General features: G+C 41.9%; 1 protein-coding gene across 2 annotated transcripts in view; it reads right to left on the bottom strand.

Moving 5' to 3' along the window:
• Positions 1 to 20,938, bottom strand: part of SHANK2 (SH3 and multiple ankyrin repeat domains 2) — a 366,357-nt gene that overhangs the window by 222,413 nt on the left and 123,006 nt on the right. For both annotated transcript variants that reach the window (XM_065685197.1, XM_065685198.1), the window contains 2 exons: positions 11,095 to 11,404; positions 6,416 to 6,585 (listed from right to left, as the gene is read on the bottom strand). In XM_065685197.1, the coding sequence (XP_065541269.1) occupies positions 6,416 to 6,585; positions 11,095 to 11,404 (480 nt within the window). The remainder of the gene's footprint in view (positions 1 to 6,415; positions 6,586 to 11,094; positions 11,405 to 20,938) is intronic.

The raw sequence follows: 20,938 nt of genomic DNA, 5'->3' as shown, positions 1-20,938 counted from the left end.
GATGCTGGGGAGGGACTCTTCATCAGGGACTGTAGTGACAGGACAAGGGGTAACGGGTTAAAACTTAAACAGGGGAAGTTTAGATTGGATACAAGGAGGAAATTCTTTCCTGTTAGGGTGGTGAGGCACTGGAATCGGTTGCCCAGGGAGGTTGTGAATGCTCCATCCCTGGCAGTGTTCAAGGCCAGGTTGGATGAAGCCTTGTGTGGGATGGTTTAGTGTGAGGTGTCCCTGCCTATGGCAGGGGGGTTGCAACTAGATGATCTTGAGGTCCTTTCCAACCCTATGATTCTATTCTATGATTCTAAAGAGAGGAAAGACAAAATTTACAGTGGGAAGCCACCCATAGACAAACTATACTGTGATCTGGGACCTGAAAATTGGAAGAAATAACTAGAACCTGGCAAATGGAAATGCTGCAATAAAAACCCATGGAAAGACAAGAGAAACAAAACTGTGAGCAGGGTGAGTCTTCAAAAGTTCAAGGTACTTGAACTGGGCAACCATGTGGGGTTTTAATTTGTAGTGAGGGTCAATTCAGATGCATAGCACCCTACCAGTATCGGAAGGGGGCAACAAGGATGCTGGACAGGGACTCTTCATCAGGGACTGTAGTGATAGGACAAAGGATGATGGGTTCAAACTGAAACAAGGGAAGTTCAGGTTAGATATAAGGAAGAAGTTCTTTACTGTGAGGGTGGTGAGGCACTGGAACAGGTTGCCCAAGGAAGTGGTAAATGCTCCATCCCTGGCAGTGTTCAAGGCCAGGTTGGACACAGCCTTGGGCAACATGGCCTAGTGTGAGGCATCCCTGCCCAACCCAAACCATTCTATGATTCTATGCTTTCAGGTATGTTTTAATATAACAGATTATGAAAACAGCTTTGATTTGTTTTGTTGCTAAGTGACAGGAGATTGTCTGCACCAGGCTGTTGGTACCTGTATCTGTTACCTTTCCAACAAGATGAGCTACTACGTGTTTGAGTCACAGCAACCTTCTCAAGGAGGCACAAGTACTTACGTATTGCTTTGGCTTCATGACATAGAAAAATGGTAATTCCTTACCCACAGAGAACTTTGGAGCATTGTGTTCTCTTCATATACTTAGTTTTATGATAAAAGGAGCCACCTGATTTCAAGTACCAGAATTCAATTTAGCAACACAAAAGCTGATTAAAATAAATACTGCAGATATTTTCTCTATGTGTGTATGTGTTTGGATTGTGGCAGATTTATTGCTGTTGACTTTTAGATATAAAATGAAGAAAGAAACAACCTGTATTTAAAGTGCTTCAGTGAGGAAGGAAGCAATCTCTTTTTCATTGATGTGAAAACATAAGATTGAGGTTGTTCCTGCACCAATAAAGATTATCAGGTTTATTTTTACAGCAGCCATGGCCCCTCTCTCTGAGTGGCAGACACAAATGATGTCAGGATGTATGACTAACAACTGAAAATAAAGCAGGTATTTTTGTACAGGCTACGTAACACCCTATTAATACAAGACTTTTCTGTTTAGTTTACATTTGCTTTGGACATTGCCCACTGACAGCTCTCCCTGAGCAGTTTCCTGGATGTGTCCATTCCTTCAGCAGTACTGTGAACGACTGTCACTTGTGCACTTCTGGTGGTTTTAGAAAGAGAAACAACCCTGCTTCATCTTCATCAGATGAAAGAACTTTTCATCAAGAGTTCAGGAATTCATCCCTCTCCCTGACCCTTCTAATTCTACCAAGTTAAAAAAGAAAATCCATAAAAACATCTCCCAACTAATCCCTTTCTTTAATATGTTGTTCTGGGTTTTTATCCCTGTAATGAATGCTTCGCTACATCTTCGCTGTGATTAGTCTCATGGGATGTCCATGTGATGAGCATCTCCCCAGGGTCAGAATCCCACTGCAAATGCCAATACACGTTCGAATCTCCCAAAGCAATTCAAGAAGCCAGTACTTCAGTGTTTTATACAGAACAGTGCAGCTGCCAAACTCACAGAGGAGAGCTTTTCTTTTTTAAATGTGAGGCTGAAAGTGAGGACAAACTGAATTCCATGGGGTCCTTCAAGCACTTGCACACAGTGAGTTGCTAAACCCCAAACAGATATGTGTACCCCCAGAAAATTAAGACCCCAGTGCTGACTGGCTCATGCCCTTGCTAAGCAGATCTCTAAAAGACAGATGAAGTATCAGGTAGCTAGTGGAGTTTCTGCTCAGAAAGAGAACAAAAGCAGGACCTCCCTATAGCCAGTGGTTCTGGCACTCACACAGCAAGCAAGTACTGAGGCTTATAAGAGCTCTACTGCCTGTGCTTTGGGGTGATGGAGAGGGAACTTGTCAATCTCTCACCTTGGAGTAAAGTTTTTAGTCTCTATAAATAATGAGATTTTGACTGGAACAGGGATGTGAATCCAGATTTCATTGAACCTGGGTTTTTGTCACCTATGGCTTCCTCGACACTGTTACACAACTGAGACCTTTTTAAAGCAGCACTGTCTTTTTACCTGGACTCTTTGTTTCTCTGCGTGACCTTGTCGTGTTCTTTCTGACATATTTTTTGTGACAACTGAGGAACCATTGACACGGTAACACAAAATAGGGCTTGATCTTGTTCCGTAAGTTGTGCCTTTGCTCAGCAATGGGAGTCTGGCCATGTTCCAGCCTTGCACTGCAAACAGCCTTTAAATTACGCTTCACAAGGTTTCATCCCAAGTAATAACACTGACAACCCCTGTGTACACTTCATTCTCCACACTTTTTCTGAAAGCAGACTGACATGTACAGAAATCTCACCAGACTTTACTGCATCGAACTTCTATGAAATGCTCTAAACCAGGAGTGCCTACAACTGCCAGACCTCTGCCAGACTGCAATTCAATGTGCAAATCACACCCCTGAAGCTGAAAAGCTAATCCCTGCAGAGATGATTTGATGTTGGATGGGCATGTCCCCTTTTTCTAACAGTAATAATTAATTTATAGTCAGAAAACATACATTTTCCCCATACATAAAGACTCAAAACTCACAGACCAGACACAACCTCAGTTTCTATTTCAGCATTTTGACATTTGATGGTTAGTGTACCCCACAAAAATCACTGGTCTCAATGTAGATCATGCTATTACAAGAAGATTTGAGAAGTGGTTGAGAAGTGGATTCATTTCTTCTTGCATTGTTTTTTGCAGTTACTGTCATAACTGGAGCAAGTCCAATTATGGAGTAAGTCCAAGAGGAGATCAATAAGATGATCAGGGACTGGAGCACCTCCCATATGAAGACAGGCTGAGAAAGCTGGGGCTGTTCAGCCTGGAGAAGAGAAAGCTACGTGGAGACCTCAGAGCAGTTTCCAGTGTCTGAAGGGGTCCTATAAGGATGCTGGAGAGGGACTCTTCATTAGGGACTGTAGTGATAGGACAAGGGGAAATGGGTTCAAACTTAAACAGGGGAAGTTTAGATTGGATATAAGGAGGAAGTTCTTTACTGTGAGGGTGCTGAGGCACTGGCGCAGATTGCCAGTGGTAAATGCCCCATCTTTGGCAGTGTTCAAGGGCAGGTTGGACAGAGCCTTGGGCGACGTGGTTTAGTGTGAGGCGTCCCCGCTCATGGCAGGGGGTTGCAACTTCATGATCTTTAGGTCCTTTCCAACCCAAACCATTCTATGATTCTATCCTATGATTGAAATTTTAACCCTTTATTCTGGGCATATTTTTGCATGTAACAGTCTCAGAATCTAATTTAAACAAGCAGCCAGATAACAAATGCCTCCACAAAATTCAGCATCAGCCTGGTGCACTGTTTCCTCTTTTGCCAGGAACACATTCTCTGCTTTGTCTTCTTACTCCAGAACTGCCTGGAGTCTCCACTGTTTTATTGTGGGGACAAGAATCCATGTTAATCTTACATCCTCTACAGAAACAAGAACATTGGTAATTATTAAATCCAACCAGTGAACCGAACACAACCATGTACGACGTCCCACAAAACTAGATGACGGTGCTCAGCCACACTCCTCCTTTATCTGTTGGCACCTCCTAGATCTTGGTAAACACACACAGTGTAGGAAGTGATTTAGTGCCAATCACAACCCCCACAGTTTCACCCTTTGTAGGCACTGGAAGCTCTTCCTGGGCTGCTGAATTTGCTGAGATCAGAAATGAGCAGAGGTCTGGCTGGCCTTTTAAAAACCTTTTTCCCCCACTATACCCAAGTTTTCTCCATTTTCTTGTAACTGCCCACAAGCGCCTTTCTTTACTGTTCTGTTCCTCCACCCTTCCAGTGAGAACTCCATGTGGAACACCCTGGGCCGTCATATTTTAACCCAAGAGCCACTATTCTTTTGTAAAGGTATGAAAAGATTAATTTGCTTTTAATTTGTTTTACATTTTTACATGACAGTTACTCCTAAAGTAGCTTTACCCCTCTCCAGACTGCACCCATTCTTTTGACACCTGAAGGCTTTTATGAAGTGCTCTTACGTGTTACTCCTTTTGCACTTAGTCTCATACAGGGGAACAGGTTTAAACTGAAACAGGGGAAGTTCAAGTTAGATATAAGGAAGAAACTCTTTCCTGTTAGGGTGGTGAGGCACTGGAATGGGTTGCCCAGGGAGGTTGTGAGTGCTCCATCCCTGGCAGTTTCAAGACCAGGCTGGACAGAGCCTTGGGTGACATAGTTTAGTGTGAGATGTCCCTGCCCATGGCAAGGGGGTTGGAACTGGATGATCTGAAGGTCCTTTCCAACCCTAACTATTCTATGATTCTAATTTTAATTGGTATTTGGCATTCCCAAGAAAACCTAAAACCTCAAAGCTTTGTTTGGCTACTTTCACTCCAGCTTAGGTAACTTCCACTAATTGGGAACTTTTATAATGTTTTATGAAGTGTTCATATGAACTCTTCCAACAGTTCTTGTGCTGTATTTTCTTCAGATCATCATCACTGCTCCGGAGGTCATCAGTGCACAATCTCCCAGAACTGCAAAATTGTCTTTTCAGCCCTACAGACATCACCAGCTGTCTTTTGTTTCACCTTCTTCCTTCATCCTTGTATTTAAAATTAATCTTGTGTATGTTTTATCTCTAAGCGCAGCATTCTTCAGATTTCTGTCCTACACTTCCTGAAAGCCTGAGTTACCAACAATGATTAAACCCACAGGCACTTCAGAACCAGCCACATCCAAACATAAAAACACAAAATACCTTCTAATGGCTTCCCATTTTTAACAACTACGGTTTGCAGGCTCAAGTGAGGAGATGAAGGGGGCTTATAAGGATGCTGGGGAGGGACTCTTCATTAGGGACTGTAGTGATAGGACAAGGGGAAATGGGTTCAAACTAAATCAGGAGAAGTTCAGGTAAGATATAAGGAAGAAGTTCTTTACTGTGAGGGTGCTGAGGCACTGGAGTGGGTTGCCCAAGGAAGTGGTAAATGCTCCATCTCTGTCAGTGTTCAAGGCCAGGTTGGACAGAGACTTGGGTGGGATGGTTTAGTGTGAGGTGTCCCTGCCCATGGCAGGGGGGTTGGAACTGGATGATCTTAAGGTGCTTTCCAACCCAAACCATTCTATGATTCTATGATTCTATATTTTAAGTTACACTTCGTAAGACAAGTAGTTTCTGATGCAAGGAAATTTTCAGCTGCCTGACACTTATTTAGGACACTGACTTTTTCCCTTTTATTTGATTTTCATAATTGATATTTATTTTGTATGAACTGAGTAGAAAGCCTTTTTCTTCCCTGAGCAGTTGTACCTGGATGTGTAAAACTACAGCTGTAGTAATGCACCCTTGGAAGGTGAATCCCATAAACCACATTGCTACTTTCTCAGCCATTCCTGGATGTACTTAATGTCTTCAAAATAATAACACAAAGTCTGGCCTTGCTTTTAGCATATTCTTAGTTGGGAAGTGCACTGGTGGACAGACATTATACATGCACTGCCACACTCCCACCCCAAGATATTTACTGTAGGTCCTACCTTCCTACTTACCCGAAGTCTCACGAGGGGACTTTTTCTGCTTAACCAATAAATTGTTCCTTGAGGAAAGGGCTTGAAAAGACTTGACCTTATCCCTGTTTCCTTCCTGAGCTGCTCAGATAGCTGACATGTTTACAACCTTTTAAAGCCCTGGAGTTGTCTTTCTATAATGACTACAGAAGCAAACTGCGTGCTCTGTGTAAAAGACAATGCTGCTATTACTGCACGTATTGCTGAATTTCAGTAGTACTTGGAAGTCATTTACAGTGGAAATAGTAGCTAAATATGCGTTGGTTACAAAATAGATCTAGGAGCAAATACCTTGCAAAGAAACAGATGCATAACAGCACCTTTATGAAACAGATTTTCCTCCTAAAAGAGAATTTTAGGAGAAAATCTGCATCTAGCAGAAGAAAATGGTTATTCAAAATTCATTAGGTACTCACCTTTGACTCTGTCTCCTTTGTGCAGATGAATTTCCCCTTCCCCTTGAGGTTGATATGGCTTAACGACAATAAAAAGTCTTCCAGGTACAGCACTGTAAAGCTTGCGTTTTGGACCCTGATAATCCAAGGCAGACAGAGTATCCTTGTTGGCACTAGGATTGTAAATGGCACTGGAAATGGAAATGGAAATACATTAACTGGGTATTTAAAACAGGCAAAGTCAATAACTTACCATCACATTAGCAGGATTAAATTAAGGAGTGAATAACATAATTGTCTTCCAGCAAGACATCTAACCGTGCAGGAAAAACACACATTTCTCATCCTAAACACATCCTTTTAATGGTTGAAATCTTACAGTAGGAAACAGGACCAAAATTTATCTGACCATGATGGCCTGGAAAAGAAAACACATGACACTGAAGTTTTTAGTTTCTCTGCAAATTAAATTTGCACGTTCACAAACCCTGATGAAGTTTAAAATTGATATGTAAAGCATACATTAGAAGCATCACAATTTGTCAGAAAGACTTTAAAACATCAGTATTTACAGTTACTCTTGGGAATGGCCATCTCTGTAATACTGTAATGTTAACTGGGCAATCAACACAATTGAATTATTATCTAAAGAGACTGAATAATCAAGTTACTTCATCACTCCAAGGCCTAGAGCTCAGTTTTAGACCTGCACAAAACACGGCTCTTATGCCTAACATATCCTCCAAAAAATCATTGCCTACTGATGGCAATCAATAGCTCTCCCAATGACTTCAGCACGGTATGCCCAGAGAAGCCCTAGGTCACCTACCAGCACACAATGTGCTTATGGTGTACAACGCCAGTGAACAATGCATAAGATCATTAATAAACCTCCAGACAATGACTGAACCATCAAAAATACACAAAAAGAGAAAGGCAAATATTAAAGAGGGTGCAAACCTATAGGAGATATCACTTGGGGTCTTACACAGGAAGTCTAGAAACAGAAAATATTAATGAGAAAGAAGAATATTCATAAAGATGTATAGGAAAAATACAGGGTACCAAAGGAAGAAGAATGATCTAATGATGATCTAGCACAGTAACATTCCACTTACTTCCTTGTAAGGGGAAAGAAAATGTCACACACTTACTGCTTATAGCAATAATCAAAATGAAATACGAGTTTACTTGGTTTTGCCCTTGTTTTTAACCAAACTCCTACCAAAATAGGAGTCAATAAGGCTCTCAATATGGTAAAGAAGTTGTCCGGTAAAAAAATAACCAAACACAGTGGATATTTCATACGAGGAACACTTCCAAATTCCTGCAGTAACTTCTTTACCATTTGGAATAGCATCCTCTTTTCACCTTGTTGTTCTGTTCTTCTACACTGTGAACAGGTTCTAACAAAGAGTTTAAAAGCGGGCTCTGGTTGTAGGTCTGTGATGGAGTTTGCATCAGAAACCTCAGCCAACTCTCACAGTTGTTTAAGGGAAGACAGGAAAAGATGACATTTGGGTTTCAGTTCTTTTGCTCCATCCCCTTCTCCTTTTAAGTGAAGAAACAGTCATCACCACAAAAGAATCCAGATCTATAACCTGCTGCTACACATCTGATATCCACTTGTAGCAAGCTTTATTTTTGCCCTAGCCTGGCAGCAGCCAGTTAGCAGCTATTCACACTGTTATGTCCCAACATTTTCTTTAACTCCTGTCCTAGAAGATACATTCATTTTCTCTCTGGGAAAGGGGAGGGGGAAACGGCACATTTAACCTTCACACCGAAGGCAGAATTTCTCCTGAGACAGTTTGCTAATGGAAATCAGGGCTGCACCATGGCATAGATGACTTCTTCAAAATAAAAGATCTTTCCCCTCCTACCTTGTCCCCAACTTGGGCTCCCAGCCCAGCAAGTCCCATGCCATGAAGAAGCAGGAGGAGGACGTGGAGGTTTCAGATGTGTGGATGTTTCCCTCTCACCCTGAAGGTGGCTGTCCTTGATGGCTCAGCCCTGACTGCGGCTGGGCTGGCACCTCCTTTCACTCATCACAGTGACAAATCCCACAGGAAGGGTGCCAGCTTCCCACACCACCAGTTTGGTACAAGAAGATCAATATCCAAGTCACAGAGGCTGTAAACCTCTCATGAACCCCTTTCAGCATCGCTTTCAAGCCCCTTTCCACAATTGCAGCCCTACAAACCTCATTAACCCTTCATCACACTCTTAACTTTATAGCTGCTTCTGCTCCAGAACCCACTTATTCCTATGTCAAAAAAGGCTTTTTCATCCCTAAGGGGAGCAACAGCTTCGTGGTGAATATATTATTTGCTAATAATAAGCAGAGACAGCAACAATTCCCACATTTAGCTGACAGTAAGTAGGTGGTCATAAAGTTAAACAAAATCTGTGAGCAAAGTGTCCTGCAAGGTGCCATTCCTGACTTCAAAATAAGCCTGGGGCAGGAAAAGGTATTGCTTGCAGGAAAAAATGGTATATAAAACCCTTTTAGTTGTCCTTAGAGAGCCTCCAGCTCTCTTCTCACTACTTGCACGTACTCTGGACAGCTCTGAAACAAGTCTTGATGATGCATACGAAGCTCTGCAGCTGGGTGGCACTTTAAGTAGCTGTGATACTGATGCACTAAGAGAAAGACCAGAATGTTATTTCCACCAAATTTCAGGCATTAAACTGGTTTCCACCGTCATTTGGGCTACTTTTCAAAATGATGTGCTTTCAGAAAGGGAACAGGGAAGTGGCTGAATAAAGTCAAAGCAAATAAATGGTTGCTTATTCCAAAGTAATTTAATTGTTCCTGCCATCTCAAAGGGCTGTTTATACTTCAAGGATCTGCAAGTGCCTTATCCCAGGAATACTGATGAAAAAGCACTTTTTATCCCTTCCAGCTAAAATAATCACTGACTCTAAGGTAAACCTTCCCACTGGTGGCAACAGCAGCACCCAGGGGAATGTGAGGGCACTCATTCTCTGAGAAGCACCCCGGGGCCACCTCCTCACTTAAGCAAAGCCTCATTATAAACTGGTTTTAAGCTGATACAGGTCTCTGTGAGGAAATGTCATCCCAATTATATCCCAATGAGATTTTGCCCTTATTGTAACATACAACAAAGTAAGGTGAGTTTCATAGAATCACACAGCGGTTTGTGCTGGAAGGGACCTTAAAGCTCATCCAGCTCCAACCCCCTGCCATGGTCAGGGACACCTTCCACTAGAGCAGGTTGCTCCAAGCCCTGTCCAGCCTGGCCTTGAACACTGCCAGGGATGGGGCAGCCACAGCTTCTCTGGGCACCCTGTGCCAGCACCTCAGCACCCTCACAGGGAAGAATTTGTTTCCTAAGGTCTCATGTGTACCTTCCCCTCTGGGAGGTTAAAGCCATTCCCCTTTGTCCTGTCCCTATGGGCCCTTGTAAAATGACCCCCTCCAGATTTCTTGCAGGCCCCCTTAAGGCACTGAATTTTGCCCTACTGCACGACACCACTGGCATAAGCAATTTGGTTCCTGTTCCTCCCAGTGATTCTTACATTTCAGACAACTATTTTTTCACAAAGCACCATGTTTCCACTCTCCAGCAGTATTGTTCCTGTCACAAATAGTGCTTGTCAGTTTGGGTGCCTGCAGCCACGGAGAGAAGAAGAATGTGCAAGGTAATAGGCGACAGCTTCAGCTTCATGACGTTTTGTTTTACTGAACTGAAAACCCAACTAAAGATCCATTACACCTACAAATGACAAACAGAAACCCACGCCTCCTTTTCTTAACAATTCTCATGTCCTTTCCTGCTCTGAACAGTGGATGGGTTTTGATATTAGGGAACAGGAGAGGCAAGGCCGGATATTTTTAAGTGATCAGCGAATTAGATGTATTTGGTCAAACTATTCAAGCTCTAATTCTCTCTGTCAGTACTCAGCTCTGCCTTCCTTCATTTCTGCCCACTGCTTCAACCCCTTGTCCTGGTGCCGCTCCATCACTTGCACACTTGACATGCAGTTCCTGAGTCCTCCTTGAAGTTTAACCTGTAATTGCCTATTCACAGGGCAGTAGCTTCACAAAGCTGAAGCCCGCATTTGTGATGAAAGCTTAAGAGAGGATCCTCTGGTTTATCATATTGCTTGCAATACCTACTGCACTCTAATTATTCAGGATTTGCTTTCCAGTGGGACATAGCTGCAGGGTATTTGCAGAGTGCCTGCTGAATCACACTTGCAATTCAAGAGGAAAGGAAAAGCAGCAAAGTCACAGGGAACACGAAACCCTGCAGCAAGGATAATCATGAAAGAAGCAGCAGCACCTCAAGAAACCCCCATTGCTCTGAGCCAGCCTCCTACACAGCCTCACTTACTGACCCCCCCGTTATTCCCTCTAATTTACTCCTGGGTTCAGCACACATCTACAAAAGAGAGAAACTGTCTCTGCTTCATCACCCACGAGCTGCTCCAACACAGGTTTCCGGCATGACCAATAGTTTCATGAAGGGACGAAGTATCTCTGAAACATTTTACTTTAATACACTCAATATTTAAACTATTAAAAGATCCTGAGAACCAGCACCTTGATTTGGAGGTGCAAACTCAGTCTTAAGTCACTGCTGAGCTTTGCTGAACTTTAAAGGCTGCATAAAAGAACATGGCAGTGATGACCTTAGGGATATGTCATGCTGTGCGAATAGTCCAAAACTCACCTGATGTGCCTGTGCTGCTGCCGTTTGGCATCCTCTCCCAGCCTGTTCAGGGATGGCGAGCGGCTCCGGGAGGATGGAGTGTAACTCCCCACAGTTTTTACAGTTCCATTAGGATTATTCTGCATCTGTTGAAGTAGATGAGGTGAAAGGCTGCGGTGTGAAGAAGCAGAGGAGGAGGCTGACCACTCAGGGAGGTTGTTGATGTTCAGATTGTTGTCACTGTTGGAACGAAGCAAGATCCGAGGTGCTGCTAAGGTGCTCGGAGGTCTCCGCCTTCTGTTTGAGTAGGTGGGAGCCTCTCTAAAGGGCACTGTGTAAAGAAAGACACCCAGGGTAATCACAGATGATTTCACCATTCATATATGTTTAACTCCCATAAAAAGATTTAGCAACAGATGGCATTGTTTCTTCTGCAAACACAGAAATCCACCTTGCCTGCATAGCTAATCGAATTCATAATAACATCATTAAACCCCAAAACAACTGAGCAATGTCAACCTGTTCACTGGCTTTAATGAAGAGTCAGTTGACACCAGTAGCATAAGCCTGCTAAATAGTCTGAACTATGGCCTAGGAAAGAGGAAACACCTCATTATAGCCAAGTTTGAGCCTCACAAAGTTCGTATTTGTGCTATGTTGTCATATTCAATCAGGAAACCTGATACAGAATAGGACCATCTACAGAATACGACTGCATTTTTGATGTGTGAACTTCTAACTTCCTTCTCCCATTGGCACCCAAACTGGGAGGATTTCTTACCATCCCAAGTTTAGGGATGTTTTAGTTTTTAGCCCAGCCTGAAATCTGTAGTGTTAACAGTCACCTTACCCTCATCCTCCAGGTTAAAAATTGAGGACAGAGATTTTTCTCCTGGCAGAACTCTATTACACTGCTGTAATCCCCAGGTATCCTGTTCTTTCTAATCTAGGCATTTCTACTGCCTCTATTACTATTGTATATAGAACATATTACCCCAGGGTAATACACTCACTCTGTCACATGCCATGTCCCAAAGAGAACATGACTGTATGCACAGGCTGCTATATACTGGTTAATGAAACAGTCACAACAGAAAGCAAAAGCAAGGGCAATAAGAATCTGCTACAAACCAGAGGGCCCATTCTTTCCTCAGCATTACTGGTACAGTGCTGCAGTCACACAAAACTATTACAAGCAGACACTATACTCCTCAGTTCTCCCTTTTCTCACTGTAATGGGTCAGTCAGCTCCAAGTGCAACTTCGAAGGCAAATTTCCTTATAAAAGGCACCCAGTTATCCCTAGATGCAATAGCATTTGCCACCCATATTATTAGGGAATAAAGGAGCTGACCCTGACAACTCATTCTTGTCTCAGTCCCCATTCATGCAGCTACTCTCATTAATTTATTTCAGGATTTGAGCCAAAGTGCACATATTTACATCTGAACAGCCACAGTTGTGTAACTAACAAAAGGCAGGCTGGCATTATTCTGAGGACTTCATTGAGCTGTTGTAATTGTCAGGGGAAAAAAACAACCTATTTCAATTGGGAAAGAAGCCCCACAAAATATCATCCTACATGTCTAAAGTGCCATTTATAATGTGCCAGAAATGTCTACGCATTCAATACCTTTCAAAACCACACACAAAACCACAATAAGAATGTCTGTCATACTGAGCAAGTAAATAAACTCACAGAAATATGAGTATACATAGGAGTCAATCTGTCCTGCCTTGAAATACAGCCTTTAATTGAGAGAACGCACCAACAACTTCAGGTTTCAGAGCAAAACTGAAAGCATATTCATAACAGAAAATAAAGATGGGAGCGCAAGGAGAACGCTTTATGTCGTTTTCACCAGAATCAGTTTAGGATTAAATGTGATGCTGAATACTTTAAATTAACAACTTTTGTATTTCTAATGAGCTGTAACTTTCTCTAGTAAATAGCTCAACAACATCAGACCGACTGAGCAAGAGAACAGAGTGCATAGAGAGAAAGGGCTTTCAATTCATTTCCATTCATTTGAAACAAGCCTGAAATAAGGCAAGTTGTCTTTAAAAGCTGTTACAGAGGATAAAGTCCAATATTTATGCTAGAAACTGGCAGAAACAGTATCATTTTCAGGATATTCCAAGTTCTTTGTTATTTATTTAGGTTTCAAAGCAGTGGAGTGTGTCACGGAAAGGACCCTGGTGCTTCACAGGTCACAGTGACAGCCCCGGTTAGCACTAACTTAAGGAGAACTCACAGCACTTACTTCCAAAATTAACATACACAGACCCTCTGCATTGATGTACATGTCACAGACGTGCCATCTGGGCATCCCTGTAGCTCTGACATTCGGAATATGACTCCCAGAATTACTTCACTGAAGATAGGGGATCTTTCCCAGGTACAATAAAGCAGGAGAGCTACTGTAATTTCAGTCAAGGAGAAAGCACACAGAACAGAATAAAGGGTATGTTCTGCACATCATTTTGCTACTTGAGGGTCTTATGCTGCTCTCTTCAGGTCGCCAAAGTTTGGCTTGGACTTCAGTGAAAACTGGCTCTGACCCTTGGATTTGAATCTGTCATGAACGTGAACAGGTAACACCCCAAGTACATTGCCTAGTTGTGCAGTCACAGATTGATACAACTAAATAATGCCAACATTTGGGGTTTTTTACTGCAACTTTGGTGAGGTTGGTGTGATATCTTCCATCAGAAGAGGGAGGGAGCACACAGGGCACAATGCTGGGGCACAGTGACAGGACAGAGAACTGCCGAGCACCTTTACACCAACACATTTCAGAATACACAAAACTGGCACATTCATTCCTACTGGAAAAACAGGGTCTCTTTTGCATGTATCCACACTCTCCAGGTGCCACATTAACTCTTTTTCCCTTATGTACATGAAAAGGATTTTATATCACCATGTAGGAGTTCTCTTTCCCTTTGCTATTAATGTTCTGTTCTTAATGAGAGACCCACAAGCAAAATTAGCCTTTACTACAGAAAATAACCAGGAAAGGGGCTGACTAATTACACCAATTGACGTGTGTCTAACACAAATCTTTTATAGAAAGAGTTAAAAATAAGCATTTCCGTGCCTAAAGTGATTAATATTCTCCCCAACTGTTTCTTTTCCCCAGCAATCTGCAAACTGTAAGTGGGTGGATATTTTTTTAGCTGCTTCTTATAACCATTATTGATATTATTTTCACAATTAGAGAACCACAACACAGAATGATGGAATGCAAATGTCCACACTTTAACCCCTTTGGACTCAGTCTTCCCCTAATATTCCCCACTGGTCAGAACTGGAAGTATAAACTGGCACAAAACTTGTTTAGGAAAAACACCTGATATAAAATGACATGAAAATGCCTGAACTCATTTCATGCTCCTAAAGTTTAAAATTATCATCCCTAAAAGCACCATTTAATCCTTCCTCCAGCTCTCAGAATTCTATTCCAGGCACTTCATACATCTGAAGGGGCAATTCAGCCCCATTCACTGACAACATTCACCTAGGAAATTCCTTCTGGGTCTTCAAACACATTTCTTAGGGAACAAACCCATCTTTTATAACTATTTGATTTTTCAGAAAAAAACCCTAAAATGAATAAACTCACATCCAGCCTTAATAATCAGTTGCCTAAATGCCTAAATAAAATAACTCTGATAAAGAAACTGCAGGAATTGATCAATTATAGAGTCACTAAGCCCATCATATTCAATGTACACAAGAAAACACCGGTCTGAAACATCAAAGTGTTCTGCTTTCATTGCTTACCTTCTTTCTTTGTGAAGGCATTTAACAAAGACTTCATTTTTCCCTTTTTACTTTAGCAGCAATCCCCTCATTATATAACCTTGGCTGGGAAGAAAAGAGGCAAAAAAAAAAAAAAAACCGAAAAAACCAACAACAAAAATATAAAAATAATAAAAATCTCTGAGTCAAGCTACCCAGTTTCTATGTGTTCAGGCTGCCTGCACCCTGACATAAGCAGCAGGTTTCCGGGCACTGTGTAATTGCGAGCATAGCTGGGCATGCGGTACCCAGCGTTCTGGTGACAAAGCCCACCCCACATTCTGTCTGTCAGCTGGGAGCCAACTGTGCATAGACTGGAGCTGCTCAAAAAAATAGAAAGAACCTTACAAAAAACCCTGCTATCTTTCACAGCATTAGTCATGTGAACACCACCGACCGCCACAGCCTCGCAGAGGATGCGAGCGCTTCCGCGAGCGCTGCCTTTGTGCAGGAGCCGGCGCCGAGCTGAGGATGCTCCAAGGGGGGGCCCAAATTCCTCTCTGCAAAGGGCAGGGGGGAGCCAGGCGTGAAGAGGAGTTTGCAGCAGCACCCCACAGGGTGCAACAGGGGAAGGAAACCTGGGCAGAGGCGAGGGCTGCTGTACAAGTCATCTAGCTTTGAAACTTGCACAGCTGACTCAGTGCACAGAGGCTTCGTGCCATTTTTTTTGCTTTCTGCCATTCATTTATTGGGGGTTTGCTATTTATTTTCTTTTTTCCTCTATTTCCCTTTTACTATTTGTTTCCCATTTGTTATTTATTTCCCTTTTGCTATTCTATCTCCTTTTTGCTCTCTATTTCCTTTCTGCTATCTAACTCCCTTCTGCTATCTATTTCCCTTCTGCTACCTAAATGCTTTTGCTATCTATTTGCCTTTTGCTATCTATTTCCCTTTTGCTTCCTATCTGTTTTTCTGCCATTTATCGGGGTTTTGCTATTTGTCAGCTTGCTCACTGCAATGCTCCAAAGAACCAGTGTGAGGAAAAGTACAAATCACACCCAGCTTCACACAATGACTACGTTGAGAACAGAGACAAAACTGCTGCTAAACAGCAGATCTGTACATGGCCTATATTCCAGTCTGAAACAAGATACAAATACAACTATTTTCTACTCCTACTGCACTGGAATAAAAGAGTTTTTTATTGCACTTTTTTCTGTAAAAGTGCAAAAATCTGACCAAGTCATTTCATTAAACTCAGTGCAGATGCCAGAAAATCAATGATGGAGCCACTGCAGGTTTCAAAGTACTAATTCTGAAGAGAAATGTCTATAGATAGCTACGCCAGCCAGTGCAAAACGCTCCCAGAGGAAGAGCAAGTAACTGAAACAGGCTGATAGGAAGCAGGGGGAGGTGCTAACAATCACCAAAATTTCAGGCATAACTAGTTATAAATGTAAGATATAAAGATTCCAAAGAAGGAGAAATTCACTGTTTAAAAAAGAGAGAATAGCCTCCATTTAAAACTTGCTTTCAGAGAGTATAAACTGTAGAGCAGTTAATAAACATTTAGCCCATTTCAGACATCTCCACTGATCACTAATGCATCTGTTTTGAAAATTGGGTCTTTTTCGTACTGAGAAAACTGCTTGAAGAAAGATAGAAAATGGATTGAATGGATTGACTTGAACAGATTTAACCTCTCTGTACATAATGATCTCTTTATTTAGCTGAACACTGAAAAGGATTAGTAAGCATACATAAATTCAATAGTTTCAACTTAACATTGCAGTGTCTATATAGTTATTAATTTACCAAGAAAGGAATCTATCTCTTCACTAATATAATTCTATGCTTTAGCTCAATTTATTTTTAAAAGCATCTATTCTTAGCAGGTGGAAATCTTACCAGAGGAACTGTTGGATGCAGCACATGTACATCACTAAACATCTTTATTTGACAGGAAGAATTTCCTTCTTAACTTTGAAAAGATGCAAATCTTTCCGAAGAATAACTTTGAACTGTCAGTCACTAACTTTAAAATTCATTTAGAATTCATTTAGTGCGTTTAAAAGAATCAATATCGGTTCCAGAAGAGGAACCACATGCCACTAATTTGAATTATAAGCTTCTGTGTATTGCTTTTTCTACTATCTTCATTCAATCCTCTGATTATGTTTGGAGCTACAAATGACAAAGGAACTCTAATTATAAATAATATATTTTCATGATACTTTCTAACTAAACTTAGCCAATGGTATACAAGGGCTCATGAATTCTGTGTGAAAACCTCAGTATTATAGAATCACAGAACGGTTTGGGCTGGAAGAGACCTTAAAGCTCATCCAGTTCCAGCCCCCTGCCATGGGAAGGGACACCTTCCACTAGAGCAGGTTGCTCCAAGCCCTGTCCAACCTGGCCTTGAACTCTGCCAGGATGGGGCAGCCACAGCTTCTCTGGGCAAGCCATGCCAGTGTCTCACCACCCTCACAGGGAAGAATTTCTTCCTAATATCTATCTAATTTTCCTAATACCTAGTCTAACACCTGGTAGCACTCCTGCTTTGATAGGCAAACAGAGACTGAGAGCAGTGGGTTTTACAGTGGTAGTTCCTGAAGTGCTCAGGAAAGTGATTTTCATCTTAATTTCTGCTTACTGATTAGGCTAAGAAATCCTTTATAAAAGTCAGGCGAGTGCTTGCTGGTGGCCTTTACTTTTAGCAAAGTCCATCCCTGTATACTTCAAGAGGAAAATTACCTGTTATGCCCCCAGGGAAGGAAGAAAATCATTGCCTCCTTGTCTGTGCTTCAGTAACCAGAACACATCCACAGAAAATCACATACTGGCTATAAGCAGTAACTATCTACAAAGAGATGGAAGCCCAGCGTTGCTCCTGTTTCTCCAAGCAGAACATCCTGTTTTATTGAGAAGGTGACCCTGGTGCAGAAACCCTGGAGGTGAACCCTCAGACTGCCTCTTCCTTTATGTTGGGGTCAGTGTTTGAAAATAACGATAGTTTAAGCACCTAACCACAGCAGGGAGGTGAGGAAAGGGTTAAATCAGTTGTGCTCATTCATGTCTGATCATATACAGCAAAATAAAAGCAGACAGGCAAGTGTAGTCAATCAAAATCAATCCCAGGGGGTATTTTTATTAGATTCTTGCCAGAGCTGTAGCATTTCATCATCCAGAGGATTCCAATCAGTGCTAGAAAAACATAAAAAATATTAAAGTCACTGGAAATGATTGAGTTTCGTGGCAATTGTGGCAACTCTTTCCAATCCACACCAGCGGAGACATCACCTGACGAGTGAGCGCTTTATACCATTGAAGCATCTGTATTTTCCCTAGTGCAGGAAATAGAATTTCTTCCTCATGGCAGAGCCCAGTGCTATAAACACTATTGTACGATTGGAAAATATGACAGTCAAGGAAGTCAGTCAATTATTTGCAGCTGCAGTTTTGGGGTTTTTTTCCTGATTTTCACTAATAGCTTGGTAGAATTTGTTTCTTTTAACTGAAGTCCTAAAATCTGCAGTGTTGGGAAGTTAAAAAAGAAAATACTCCAGCAGCCTCCAGTTTTTCCTGCCTCACAATGTTAGGTTTGACACTATTAGCTAGGACAAAAACTAATAATTTAAGTATACTAACACACAGCAATAACATAACCCCCAATCCATTAGTATCCATGATCTAGCAATCATGAAGAATCTTACAGAGAGAGGTCAGCTAAGCCCTAATTCCCTATTTCTTTGGTAGGTGCTCACGAAAATGCACGTAAGCCCTGCATGGGGATGTCTCTCAGAAGAAAAGGCCACACTGAGCAGAAATGCAAACGTGAGCTCTTAATTCTGAGTAGCACTTTTTTGTACATTCATAACATAAGGCTCCCAAATTGTGGAGGTATTTCCGTTTGTAGCTCCCATTAGAAATCTATGGAAAACCGATGATTTGCATACTCTTGAAGATCTGTATTTAGACACTTAAATGCCCTCTAGAAAAAAAAAAAAACAAGTAATAATAAAAATTATACCAAATAATAAGAAATACGAATAATAAATCATAATAAAAAAGACCTGGCCAAAGCTGCGCTCTTACTTAATCACCCCACCAACACATCTCCAAGAGCAAGAGCTTCTCAACTAATAGTAGAACACAGTTATGATTGCCATGCATCAAACCTTTGTCCAGTTTGGAGTTCTTGCCAGAAAAATCTCTTTAACTTGGATAGATCCTGATATCTTCGTTAAAAATACAGTTCTTAGCATGTATAAATGTATTTCTCTCCACTATAAAATAGGCTTCCTGCATGCTAAGCCACCAAATGGAGAGTTAGACAAGAAAAGACAGAGTCAAATATAGATTGGAAAGTACAGAAAGACTCCTAGGAGAATAAAAAAGAGAAACAAACCCTAAGCTGGTAGAGTGCTTCTAGGCTAGTTACTTATTCCAGAAAGCCACAAGGTGCTCAGGAACACAGCGCTGAGAGATTCAGAAGGAATCAACCTCAGAAGAACAATTAATCCTACTTCATAAAGCAAAAAGGTTGAGGATTTTATTAGTTTTCTGAAGAAATCTGGGCAGTCTGCTCAGGAATAAGCAGTTAAACCAGCACTGAGAGAGAAGCATCACTTGAATAACACTCGAGAAGCTCAGCCTCAGCTGACCCAGTATCTCCCTCACCACAGTTAGCATCTCCTTCCCACCCAGCTACTAGTGATATCAGTCAGCTTTCATTAGCAGTCTCCGGGCAGTCAGTCCAAGTTTGAAGGGTAGAATGGGGGCAGGAGCCTGTGTGTAGGAAAAGGAAGCAGAGGGACGGCTCAGGAACAGATGGCAAGAGTTATCAATTAGACAGAAAACTAAAAAATAGCAGAGAGAGTTACACTGCCATGTGCCAGACAGCCCTTCCATCACCCGGCATTTCTGCTGCGGTGCCATCCCCAAACCCTGCTCTCAGTGACAAGGGCCAGCCTCTGCTCTCTCAAGATGCCTAGCACCTAGCTGTGTTCACAGCACTTGCTTAAACGCAACAAGAGTTGGAAAGGCTCTCAGCTATCCAGCACTCTGTGGATGGCTCAACCCGAGACAGGTTTTGGTGTGGTGGAGTGAACTGGCCACTGCTGGGCTTCCCAGTAGTGCAGGGAACACTTTACTCAATTCATGTTATTAGGAGTATTCAAGGGGTAATGGGTTAAAACTTAAACAGGGGAAGTTTAGATTGGGTATAAGGATGAAGTTCTTTACTGTGAGGGTGGTGAGGCACTGGAACGGGCTGCTCAGGGAGGTTGTGAGTGCTCCATCCCTGGCAGTGTTCAAGGCCAGGTTGGACAGAGCCTTGGGTGACACGGTTTAGTGTGAGGTGTTCCTGCCCATGGCAGGGGGGTCGGAACTGGATGATCTTAAGGTCCTTTCAACCCAAACTATTCTATGATTCTGTAAGTATTTTCGAACTAAGCATGTGAGGGGTATGTGGTTGTGGGTACGCTGCAAAGGAATCTAAAAGCTGATGAATATATAGTTGTCGCACCAAAATGAGCTTAAAATCACGGGAAATTAAAATCAATCTCTCTTCCTTACCATAATCATATGACTGATTACAAATAAGGTTACAGCAGTAATGCAAGAGTAAAAGAGCTGCATGCACCTGCAGAAGGCAGACATGTACACCTTAAAGCTTTACTTTCAGGTGCTTATACAACATCAAGAGGATACAGAGAATCTTCTATTCAGATTGAATTTTAAAACTGCTAAGTATTGCTTAAAACTTGTTACATGTCAGATCAAATGTCTGAAATCTCTTTGATAGGTTAGAAGATTACAGGTTTAGAAATGATGATCCAAAAGAGTTTGAAAATCACAGGGTTTCCTTAACAATAAAAATAAAACTACCAGATTCAATGTGCCAATAGCCACAAATATCTGAAGCTCTGAGTGCAGCAATACAGATACACAGAACAGAATTTACCCCAGAACTGAAATAAATCCTCCATCCCCAAGGCTGAGAGGCTGCAATTGCAGAAGGAATCAGGGTCAGGGGTGCAAAGAGAAGCAGAACAATGGAAGGTTAAAAGGTGGGGAGATGGAACCCTCCTATTTCACAGGAAAGGCTGGAAGTGGG

This window comes from Lathamus discolor, chromosome 6 (assembly GCF_037157495.1).
Source record: "Lathamus discolor isolate bLatDis1 chromosome 6, bLatDis1.hap1, whole genome shotgun sequence".
Classification (NCBI taxonomy): Eukaryota; Metazoa; Chordata; class Aves; order Psittaciformes; family Psittacidae; genus Lathamus; species Lathamus discolor.
The sequence above is the reverse complement of the archived record's forward strand: the minus strand, read 5'-3'. Positions and strand labels throughout refer to the sequence as shown.